The sequence below is a fragment of the Bos indicus genome, chromosome 6 (assembly GCF_029378745.1).
Source record: "Bos indicus isolate NIAB-ARS_2022 breed Sahiwal x Tharparkar chromosome 6, NIAB-ARS_B.indTharparkar_mat_pri_1.0, whole genome shotgun sequence".
NCBI classification, from domain to species: Eukaryota; Metazoa; Chordata; class Mammalia; order Artiodactyla; family Bovidae; genus Bos; species Bos indicus.
In genome coordinates this window covers 56,384,689-56,397,735 of record NC_091765.1, presented here as the reverse complement: position 1 = coordinate 56,397,735, position 13,047 = coordinate 56,384,689, and the positions used below count along the sequence as shown (strand labels likewise).

Below are 13,047 nucleotides of genomic sequence, written 5' to 3'. Positions count from 1 at the left end.
TATGACAGTGTTAGATTAGCTCAAAACTATACAACAAGACTGACCAGTGGAACAGTTCAGAAGAAAATCTGTTATATGACAGAGGAGGCTTCACAGATTGTTAGGGAAAGAAATAACCATTCAAAAAATCATGCTGTCTATCCACATAAAAACAATATATGAATTTTTACCTCACATTGTATGTAAAAGTCAATTTCAGATGGATTGAAGACTTACATGAAATCCAAACCTTTAAAATTATAAGATAATAAAGAAGAACACTTTTATAATTTAGGAGATAGAAGTATTTTAGGACTGGGACAAAAAACACTGATAATAAAAGAAATATATGATAAATTAGTCACGTAAATATAAAACTACAGGCCACAAATTGACAAAGGTTAGCACCGAGACCATTAAAAATTTACAAATCAATGTAAAAAGTTCAAAAATGAGCAAGAAATTAACAGTCAAAGTACTGCACAATTGCATTTATCTCACATGCTAGTAAAGTAATGCTCAAAATTCTCCAAGCCAGGCTTCAGCAATATGTGAACCATGAACTTCCTGATGTTCAAGCTGGTTTTAGAAAAGGCAGAGGAACCAGAGATCAAATTGCCAACATCTGCTGGATCATCAAAAAAGCAAGAGAGTTTCAGAAAAACATCTATTTCTGCTTTATTGACTATGCCAAAGCCTTTGATTGTGTGGATCACAATAAACTGTGGAAAATTCTGAAAGAGATTGGAATACCAGACCACCTGATCTGCCTCTTGAGAAATCTTTATGCAGGTCAGGAAGCAACAGTTAGAACTGGACATGGAACAACAGACTGGTTCCAAATAGGAAAAGGAGTATGTCAAGGCTGTATATTGTCACCCTGTTTATTTAACTTATATGCAGAGTACATCATGAGAAACGCTGGACTGGAAGAAACACAAGTTGGAATCAAGATTGCTGGGAGAAATATCAAAAACCTCAGATATGCAGATGACACCACCCTTATGGCAGAAAGTGAAGAGGAACTCAAAAGCCTCTTGGTGAAAGTGAAAGTGGAGAGTGAAAAAGTTGGCTTAAAGCTCACCATTCAGAAAACGAAGATCATGGCATCTGGTCCCATCACTTCATGGGAAATAGATGGATAAACAGTGGAAACAGTATCAGACTTTTATTTTTGAGGGGCTCCAAAATCACTGCAGATGGTGACTGCAGCCATGAAATTAAAAGACGTTTACTCCTTGGAAGGAAAGTTATGACCAACCTAGATAGCATATTCAAAAGCAGAGACATTACTTTGCTAACAAAGGTTCGTTTAGTCAAGGCTATGGTTTTTCCAGTGGTCATGTATGGATGTGAGGGTTGGACTATGAAGAAAGCTGAGCGCCAAAGAATTGATGCTTTTGAACTGTGGTGTTGGAGAAGACTCTTGAGAGTCCCTTGGACTGCAAGGAGATGCAACCAGTCCATTCTGAAAGATATCAGCCCTGGGTGTTCTTTGGAAGGAATGATGCTAAAGCTGAAACTCCAGTACTTTGTTCACCTCATGCGAAGAGTTGACTCATTGGAAAAGACTCTGATGCTAGGAGGGATTGGGGACAGGAGGAGAAGGGGACGACAGAGGATGAGATGGCTGGATGGCATCACTGACTCGATGGACGTGAGTCTGGGTGAACTCCGGGAGTTGGTGATGGACAGGGAGGCCTGGCGTGCTGCGATTCATGGGGTCGCAAAGAGTCGGACACGACTGAGCGACTGAACTGACTGAACTGACATATAAGAAAACACAAATATCTAATAAAAGCCATTATGAAAGATGCCACCTTTATTTTAATCAGAGAACTACAGATTAAAGCCACAAAAATCCATTTTACAACTATTAGATTTTCAGATTACAAAATCTGATAATATGCAAGGCTAAAAAATATAAAAAATACTGGGAGAATGAAATTTAGTTCTACCAGTTTGTAAAACCTGTAAAATTGTACATGTGTATACGCTATGCCCAGCAGTAAGACTGGTTGATACTCTGAAGAAGTGCCTACACAATATACTTTGAGTGAAGAATAATCATAATAGTAATATCCATGTTAGCAAAAATTGAAACTACACGAATATCCCCCAATAAGAACACTGATGATTGAAATATGAAGCTATTCAATAGACTATTATACAGAAATGAGAACAAACTTTATACAATAATAAATGGAACAGCAAGACCATAAGACTATATGCAGAAGGGTAGCATTTTTAGAAGTGGCAAGCACAGACAAAGCCACACAAGACATTATATATGGATGAATAAAAATATATTGATGAAAGTAAAAAAAGTTAAAAGCACAGGAATGAGTCAAAATTTTTTAATAGTGGTTAACTTTGGTGAAAATGAAGAGTAATTAGGGTAGGGAGGTAAGGGATAGGATGGGAAGAGACAAGTAAAGAGATGTAATTTTATTAATGATATATAATTTCTTAAGTTATGTGATAGTGTTACCAGTTTCTCCATTTTATTATTTTTATATGACATGTATATTGTACAGATATTCTTTATATGACTCACATATATTTTAATAAGGTTATCTTAAAACCAATAGCATTTTGTAGAAATGGCATTTTTCATGCAAAAAAAAAAAAACACAATTTCCCATCTAATTCTCTAAAATATTTCTTGCATAATATGAAATAAGCTTCTATTTAATAAATTAATTTCTCCTTTCATTACTATCAAGAAATCTTTTCTGGCTCATAATTAAATGACTGTCATGTTTTGCCCAGAAATCATTCACACATGAAGGAATGTACTACAACAAAGACCTTTTATTCTTTATTTTCAAACTACATTTTGACATCAAATCATTTTATCTTTTTTATATTCTGAGACATGGATTGCTTCATTGTGTTTCTATTTCCACAGAAAATGTTCAGCTAACTTTTACTCTTTGATATAAGAATGTTAAGTAAATAGTTCATATAGGTTTTTACTTAATTGTTTTATGCTCCTCTAGATAGGGAAAATGCATCTCCCATGTCTATCACTAATAGCAGCAGAGCATATCATAATTTATCAATTTAGTATTGTCAGAAAGTACAGAAAATTAATGGCATGATTTATTTTTCCACAAATTTACTCATTAATTTATTTAATTCACCAAATTCAACATGGCACCAACTATGTTGTAATTATGCTGAGTGGTTATAAATGGAAAAGATAAATTTAATAACACTATGGTGTGATTTAAGATATACAAAAGAACAGGGCTGGAACTAAGAGAGGAGCAGTTAATCCCTTCTGGAGATCACAGACTATCCTGACATAAGGAGAGAGCTGAGCTTCAACTTATAGAACAAATGAGAGTTCTTCAGCTAATCATGGCAGAAAAAGCAGAGAGATCATGTACTAAGGCAAAGAAATGGAGAAGAAAAAAGAAATTTGGCTAGTTGAATTGATGACAAATGGCAATCTTAGAACGCCAGACAAAGTGACACACACACACAAACACACAAGTTAGACAAACTCTGAAGCTGGAAAGAAAATCCCCTAGATCTGGGGGGAAAAAAATCTCAAAAAGCTAGAATTCTTTTTCCTTCCTAGGGAACACAAGGGATTGATTCCATGAATCAGCCTGCCCCAATCCCACCAGTCACGCACACACACCAGATGTGTGGGGTCTGGAGTCTAACATGCACTTAGGCACATTACATACAGCCTCCAGCTGTCAGCTAGAACTGACTCAGTCATAAAACTGGAACCCCCAAAAGGACAGTACTGGCCTTGAAATGAGAAACAACAAAAACAACCAAAATCCCTTTGAACAACTGACTCAGGAAAGCAACAAAGAAGCATACAAAAGCTTCTGTGGTTCTATTTCCAGTTTTTTAAGGAATCTCCACACTGTTCTCCATAGTGGCTGTACTAGTTTGCATTCCCACCAACAGTGTAAGACTGCCTTATGATCCAGCAATCCCACTGCTGGGCATACACACTGAGGAAACCAGAAGGGAAAAAGACACGTGTACCCCAATGTTCATCACAGCACTGTTTATAATAGCCAGGACATGGAAGCAACCTAGATGTCCATCAGCAGATGAATGGATAAGAAAGCAGTGGTACATATACACAATGGAGTATTACTCAGCCACTAAAAAGAAAACATTTGAATCAGTTCTAATGAGGTGGATGAAACTGGAGCCTATTATACAGAGTGAAGTAAGCCAGAAGGAAAAACACCAATACAGTATAATAACGCATATATATGGAATTTAGAAAGATGGTAACAATAACCCTGTGTACGAGACAGCAAAAGAGACACTGATGTATAGAACAGTCTTATGGACTCTGTGGGAGAGGGAGAGGGTGGGAAGATTTGGGAGAATGGCATTGAAACATGTAAAATATCATGTATGAAACGAGATGCCAGTCCAGGTTCGATGCACGATACTGGATGCTTGGGGCTAGTGCACTGGGACGACCCAGAGGGATGGTATGGGGAGGGAGGAGGGAGGAGGGTTCAGGATGGGGAACACATGTATACCTGTGGCGGATTCATTTTGATATTTGGCAAAACTAATACAATTATGTAAAGTTTAAAAAAAAAAAAAAAAGCTGTGGGTGGAAAGGAAGGGAGAAGAACAGTTGATCTGATCAAGAAGTATAATCAATACTTGGAAATAAATTTCTAAGGCTAAAATTTGTAGAGTAGAATTAGTATGAAAGACAATTTACTAGTTTATACCATGTAAATAGATATCACAGTTAATATCATGCTCATAGGTAAGATAATCTGAATGAGACTTAAAACGAAAGTGTTTACAATGATTAAAGGAATAAAAGAAGAAATAGTAAGCATAATGAAAAAATAGAGAACCTCAGAAAAGATATTTTAAAAATTTTAATATATAATAATAGCCTTTTAGAAAAGAGAATTATAATTATTAAAATGAACAACTTAAACAATTGACAGTAAAATTGGTAAAATATATGATAAATCTAAGGAAATCTCCACAAATGTAGCATGTAAAATATTAAAAATATTTAAGATTAAGGTGGACATTCATATAAATTATGTTTAACCTATTTATATTTCAGTTCAGTTCAGTCGCTCAGTTGTGTATGACTCTTTGTGACCCCATGAATCACAGCATGCCAGGCCTCCCTGTCCATCACTATCACCAGGAGTTCACTCAGACTCACGTCCATCAGTTGGTGATGCCATCCAGCCATCTCATCCTCTGTTGTCCCCTTTTCCTCCTGCCCCCAATCCCTCCTAGCATCAGGGTCTTTTCCAGGGAGTCAGCTCTTAGCATTTGGTGGCCAAAGTACTGGAGTTTCAGTTTTAGCATCATTCGTTCCAAAGAACACCCAGGGCTGATCGCTTTTAAAATGGACTGGTTGGATCTCCTTGCAGTCCAAGGGACTCTCAAGAGTCTTCTCCATCATCACAGTTCAAAAACATCAATTCTTTGGTGCTCAGCTTTCTTCACAGTCCAACTGTCATATCCAAACATGACCATTGGAAAAACCATAGCCTTGACTAGCCGGACCTTTGTTGGCAAAGTAATGTCTCTGCTTTTGAATATGCTATCTAGGTTAGTCATAACTTTCCTTCCAAGGAGTAAGCGTTTTTTAATTTCATGGCTGCAGTCACCATCTGCAGTGATTTTGGAGCCCCCCCAAAATAAAAGTCTGACACTGTTTCCCCATCTATTTCCCATTAATATAAATGATGATTTTATTTATATAATAGTTTCTCTTTAATTTCACCATGCTGTTTTCTTGTTTTCTTTCTGTTACCATTTTGCCATATGAATTTTTACTTTTCTTTTGCTTTTATATAATTTATATTCAATTCTAGATTTTTGAAAATGAGTTAATGTCCTATTCTTGATCTGTTAAATTTTTATTCCCAACTCATTAATTTTATCTATTTATTTTGCTAAGATCAAGTGAGTAGTACATTTTGTGAGCACTTGTATTTAAAAAAAAAAAAAAAAAAAAAGCTTGTTAGGTGAAAACCCTAATTCCACATCTTCCCTTCAAATCTATGAAGGCTTTAGTCCATTTATCATGCTATACAGAATGAGCCTGGGGCTAGACTGATTTTATTCCTTCTTACTGAATCTATTTCTGCTGAATGAATGCTTATGGAATTACCTTTTATTTAAAAATACATTTCAATTTGCCATGTTATGTCTAAAGTATAGGTTTTTTTCCATAAATTTTGAAATAACACTTTCTAACTCAAGGTTTTAGTCAACATCAGAAAATTACATCTCTGTGCCTTTGATTATTACTTTTTTGTGGTTGTTTTGGTCTCTTTCTCAATGGTACTTAAATTTCTTAAGTTATATCACTTTAGATGAGCCCTTATCATACCTTGGTGACTTTTCATCTCAGTTTCTTATCTTTGTATCTCACCCTGTTGTTCTTTATTCTTTTCTGCCCCATCCTGATGGTCATTTCTATATATTTTTGTTGTGGTTATTTTTGTTCTTCTTTGAAGTCTTGGTGTTGATTGGTATTATTTTTTTTCCCTTACCACATCATGGAGGAGTTGGGTATTTTCTTATCTTTGAGTGAACATCTGTTCACCCATTTTCAATTTGGTTGTCATTTGAATCTTTCATAGATCTAGAGGGCAACATTTCTAAACCAGTTTTCAGTGTCTAGTCATTTTTGCCGAGTATAATTTCTCTGGACCAAGGTGTAACATTCTCCTATCGGTACTGACTAGATTTCCAGTACTTTGAGTCAATGAAGTGTATGAAAATTTGCCACCCCCAGTATGCATATCTTTTAGAGATATTATTGCCTCTACTGTTATCCCTATATTTTGGCAATTTCATTTTTGACAGTGCAATACACTGTCTCCAATTTCTCTCCACATTCTGCCCTGTTGTTTCTGAGGGATGTGGAAGTACAGCAAGGGAGAGGCAAAAGAAACATTGATCTAGTCACTTGCACAAATGATATTTGTGTATGACAGGGATACATTTTTATTCTCACTGGTGTATATAGACTATGAATAAGATCAACAATTGGGAACAGGAAATTGTTTTATTATTATCTTTCTGGCAAATGTAGCTACTTTGTTTTATAATATAAAGTACATGTCAACACAAATTTATTTTTATTAATCCTTTGCAACCTACCCTAGAGACAACTGAAACATTTACTAGATTTTAGCAATAAGTTACCAGTAAGAATCAAATTTTAGAGTTAAGTTCTCATCTTTAAATATATATATATATACACACACACACACACACACACACACACACACACACACATAAAATATATGTATATAAAATGCGAGGATATTTGAAAGAGAATGTCTTAATCTGTTAAGACTAATATGTTTAAGTAGGAAGCTCCAGGATATTTTTGGTTTTAAATCGTACTTTACCATGATATACAAGAACATGGATTAACTCAATGCCAATTAGGATATAATACATATAATGTTGTACAGCAAAAGCACAGACAACTGAATAGTGTCTATACTTCTGTGTTCGCTCTCACATACCTAATACTAACAAAAGTTTAACTTGGTCGCCTGGCCAATGTTCTACTATTGTCAGCTTCCTAAATTAGAAACACAGTGGTAAAGAGCAAATACTCCACCTCTCAATTTCTAATCTTACAGCCTCAAACTAAATACATGGCAGATCCATGTGCTATACAGAGTCATGATTAGAGGTAAAATATGTGAGTCCAAACCCAGCTCACACACTTCTTAGGCACAGTCCCTCCTCAGTATCTGGGTGCAAGAGACTGGTTCCAAGACCCCTACAGGTACCAAACTTTTCAAGTCCCTTTTGAAATTGGCATAGGCTTTGCACATAATCTAGACACACATCTTCTTTTTAATTATCTCAAGACTAATTATAATACTTGATACAGTTAAATGGTATATAAATAGTTGCCAGTGCATGGCATATTCAAGTTTTGCCTTGGGAAGCTTGCTAGAATTTTTAAAAAAAATATTATTGACCTGTGATAGATTGATCCTCAGATGTACAACCTGCAGATAATTGTAATACAAGTTCTTAGTCTCATTGAGTTTCAGACCTCCAAGTGATAAAATGAAGGTGAGGTGGTGGGCAGATTGGATGAGATAATATACATAAGGAATCTGGTTTAAAAAATTAGCTTCTCAGTTAATAATTGTTATTATTTCTGTCTGAAGTTGTTTCTCCCTCTAATGTTTTTTCCAAAAAGAAAAAAAAAAATTGCCTTCAGAATCAAAGAATGTAAAGGTTCCTGTTTACCTTTCTTGTTAGGAAAAAAAAAAAGTATTAAATGAAAGGACAGAAACAAAGATTAGGGTTACTATTTGTGTGTGTGTGTGTGTGTGTGTGTGTGTGTGTGTGTGTGTGTGTTTAGTCAGTAACTTGTGTCTGACTCTTTTGCAACCCCACAGACTGTAGTTCTCCAGTCTCCTTTGTCCATGGGGTTTTCCGGGCAAGAATACCAGAGTGGGTTGCCATTTCCTTCTCCAGGGGATCTTCCTGACCCAGAGATCAAACCTTTACATCTTTGTAATTAACCATATCATAAATTTTTTGAAAGCAAGGATTAATTTTGCCTCTTTTGTGTCAATCTTTTCTCAGAGCATACTTTTGGACCTATGACAGCTAAAACCATTACCCTTCCAGATCCACAATATTTTGTTTCTATATTAAAAATATTTCATCATATTTCAGTGCTGATACTTAACTATATCTGATTACACTTTTAATCATGTTTCTTTGTTTGCCATTAAGTCAACTAGAGCCATTAGGGTCAAACTTACCTATTGAAGTACAAAGGTATGATTCTGTTTGTTGTGGTACTAGCTGTTCTTTTATGATCTATTTCAGACCCAAGATTTTTTTTGTCAGGGTGTGGAGAGCAAGGTAGGAGTACAGTGACTGGCTTCTGAAAAGAATGTGTTGATGGGTGCTGAACATGAATCATAGGGCTTGTGGATAGTACTGAGTAGGAAGTCTCTTGCTGAGTTTTTAAATATGCCACCAGAGATGGTTCAATTGTTTGAACCTAAACAAAGAAAAATAAAGGATATAGCAGAAGATGCAAAGTATCAGCACATGTCCAAGTCAATTTTCTAAAAATTTATTAGAACATAGTTTTATACATTTTTCTCTGCATTGTTGGCTAGAATCAACACTATCTTATGAAAGATCATAGCGATTGGTCCTCTTTTTGCAAAGTCTTTGTAAAATCTAGGTTTCTTGTTCTATGTTATAAATAACTGAGAATCACTGTTAATTGTAGGCAACAAAATGACCCAGAAAACAAAATAGACATTTTACATAATTTCTAATTAGAACTATTGTTAGATCAAGTGATCTTCAGAAACTAGACAAACAAGACTACATTTATTTGTTTCCTCTCACATAAGAATGGCTAATAAAAATAACTAGAATGATTTCAAAATTTCACAGTTTATAGAAAATATTTATGAATCAATTATTTATAATATGTTTTCTTCCTGACTTTTATTCCCTTACCCATTATGGTAACAACTGGGAGAAATTAGGAGAGCATGAGGGAGAGTTAGGCTAGAAGGATAGGAAATATTGAAGAAATATGTTTTCTAAAATGTATACTGATACATAGTTGTACGTCTTGTATGTAATGCTTGTATGAATTAAATTCTCATCCCCAAAAGAACTGTTTTATAATTAAATATAACCAAATATTCATAATCAGAAATGTTCTAATTGATTAGCTTCTTTTTTAAACATCCTCTCAGGTGGAATTCTTGAATTATACAAAAGCCCCAAAGTCCAACATTAATTCTATCATAGATATTCAACATTTTTTTGGTCAACAAATATCATAAACAGTACAACAAAATAAGACAAAAAATAGCTAGAACAGGCTTTACAATAAGTCAGGGATTTCTTTGGGAATGAGATTTAATATGCTCTAAATCACCACTATTTCACTGATGACACTATAAGTTAGGTGATTAAAAGTATGAAAATTCATTTATTGCTATATTAAATATTTGTATCTTCTTCCCTTTTAGGACAAAGTTTGATAACCCACACAAAGCCTCACCAGTTTTTAATATTTACCTTTATTTGTACAAGCACTGGTGAGTTGAAAACTCCTGGAGGGTAATTTAAGGATATTCGGGAATCCATGGTTGTCTTATGAGTAAGACCTTTCTTTGTTACTGTAAAGGACTCTTTCTTTAAACAAGACACAACAGAAAAGATCCCCAACTTGTAAACTTTGACTTCAGCACAGGTCCCCTGTGTGGATTGAAGGATATTAAGACAATGACATTAAAACACATTAGTAGTGCATTATTCTGGAAGTATATGCTGTACATATTCTACAGCTGTGGGGAAAAAAGAAAAAACAATAGCTATATGCTGTTTCTGTCATTGAGAATTTCTTCATTAACCCAAAATGGATGGTCCTTTCATGAGATAAACTAGAAGTAGTTACTAGGAGTTTCTCAAACTTGAACCACACAATAGAAAAAAAGAGAAATAAATATATTTTTCAATTTAAATTATTCCCCTGAAAAGGTAAAAGGTAAATTTAGTGTTTTCACAAATATTAATCATGTTTGGAATCCTATCCTTCTTTTCCAGAATGGACTTTAAGCACTGGCCTCTATCCAGAAAGTTTAACAGTTTTAGAAATTCTGAGGGCTAAAATTTCATCATTTGGGTAGTTTACACCAATCCTACAGCACTTATACTGTCAGCAAATTCCTTCCTCTGACAATTCATAACCTCCTGATAAAGTCATTTTCTCTATTTCTCTCTTCCATGCAGGGGGAGCAGATGATTGCAAAGAGACACACTTGTGTTTCTTTTTTATATAGTGACATTTAAATTTGGAATGCATATATGCAAGGACATATTCAAGCTTTTTTATCACACAGAAAGGAACTGTGTACATAAATGAAAACATAATTATCTACTCAATATAATCACCAAAGCTTAAAATGAAGAGGAGGACTTAGAAGTAATCTGGTCTATTCAATGCTTCCCCAAACACCAGCCGAGCTCCACCCAGGCATGAGAGGATAATCATCCAGACACACACACAAACATTTCAGGACAATCACAATGGAAAATAATCTATCATTTGAAAACTGACTAAGGAAGAGATTTCACAATATCTCTGCATGAATCTGTTGCTGGGAAAATTCACGGCATAATGAATGTTCTTAATTGGCCAGAGGGAAAATGGTGAGAGGTAAGAAAAAAGGTTTTCTCGGAACTCATGATGGTTGCCATGCAGTTAGAGTATATTTGGCAGATACTGGGGAAACGGAAGGATTTTTAAGCAGGGGAGTGTCATGAGCAGAATTCTGACGATGGTTTATCTGACTCCAGAATTAGAATTCTTAAATGTCGTATGAACCACACAAAAATTTGGAAGGAATCCAGAGTTTAAATTTTCTTGGGCTAAATATAGGGATAACTACCATTAGAAAACTATTAAAAGAAAAGTATATGCTTTTATTTTTCTGAGTAGAAATGTTCTCCCTTTTTTCTTTTGCGCTATTTATTAACCATCTTCATATCTATTTGGTGAAAAGCATATGTGCTATGAACATTTTTTGTTATTATTATGATAGTCACATGGATAGGTCAATGGTAAAAGGCCACAAGCTACTTCCTAGACTGAATAGAAAACGTCTTAGTTGCACGAATTGGAGTAAATAATTAGAACAGGCACAGCTTTCATATTCAACTGTATAATCTTGTTTATAACTCAGAAAAGACCCAAATTGGAAGAGGAAAAGATGAGTCAAGAAGAATTATTTGTATGTATGGCATTTTTTTACATTTATTCCCTACCCACCTCTACAAATAATAACAACTTATATAAAGCTGAAAAGTAAATAATTTTAATTATTTAAAAATAAGTTCCCGTGGTCCAGAGAAGAACTTCAAATTTTAGTTCCCATCAACTCTATGCTCAGTTTAATAATTGTGCATGTATTCTTTCTTCAAAGCATATGATTTTGTCACCACAGATGGCTAGCAGTTCAGTTCAGTTCAGTTGCTCAGTCGTGTCAGACTCTTTGCGACCCCATGAACTGCAGCATACCAGGCTTCCCTGTCTATCACCAACTCCGGGAGCTTGCTCAAATTCATATTCATCATGTCAGTGGTGCCATCAAATCACCAAATCCTCTGTCATCCCCTTCTCCTCCTGCCTTCAATCTTGCCCAGCATCAGGGTCTTTTCCAGTGAGTCAGTTCTTCACATCAGGTGGCTAAAGTATTGGAGCTTCATCTTCAGCATCAGTCCTTCCAATGAATATTTAGGACTGATTTCCTTTAGGATTGACTGGTTTGATACCCTTTCAGTCCAAGAGACTCTCAAGAGTCTTCTCCAACACCACAGTTCAAAAGCATCAATTTTTTGGTTCTTAGTTTTCTTTATGGTCCAACCCTCACATCCATACATGACTACTGGAAAAAACCATAACTTGGACTAACCATCCTTTGTTGGCAAATTAATGTCTCTGCTTTTTAATATGCTGTCTAGGTTGGTCATAGCTTTCCTTCCAAGGCGCAAATGTCTTTTAATTTCATAGCTACAGTGATTTTGGAGTCCAAGAAAATAAAGTCTCTCACTGTTTCTATTGTTTCCCCATCTATTTGCCATGAAATGATGGGACCAGATGCCATGATCCTAGTTTTTTGAAAGCTGAGTTTTAAGCCAGCTTTTTCACTCTCCTCTTTCACTTTCATCAAGAGGCTGTTTAGTTCCTCTTTGCTTTCTACCATAAGGGTTGTGTCATCTGTATATCTGAGGTTATTGATATTTCTCCCAGCAATCTTGATTCCAGCTTGTGCTTCATCCAGCCTGGCATTTTGCATGATGTACTCTGCATATAAGTTAAATAAGCAGGGTGACAATATATAACCTTGACATACTCCTTTCCCAGTTTGGAACCAGTCTGTTGTTCCATGTCCAGTTCTAACTGGTGCTACCTGACCTGAATACAGATTTCTCAGGAGGCATGTAAGGTGGTCTGGTATTCCCATCTCTTGAAGAACTCTCCACAGTTTGTTGTGATGCACACAG

The 13,047-nt window shown here is 35.3% G+C and overlaps 1 protein-coding gene across 2 annotated transcripts in view; it reads right to left on the bottom strand.

Annotated features, from left to right (window-relative positions):
- The window catches only part of DTHD1 (death domain containing 1), an 84,118-nt gene that overhangs the window by 63,291 nt on the left and 7,780 nt on the right, over positions 1-13,047 (bottom strand). For both annotated transcript variants that reach the window (XM_019962571.2, XM_070791268.1), the window contains exons 4-5: positions 10,060-10,239; positions 8,769-9,013 (exon numbers count right to left, since the gene is read on the bottom strand). In XM_019962571.2, coding sequence (XP_019818130.2) covers positions 8,769-9,013; positions 10,060-10,239 — 425 coding nt within the window. The remainder of the gene's footprint in view (positions 1-8,768; positions 9,014-10,059; positions 10,240-13,047) is intronic.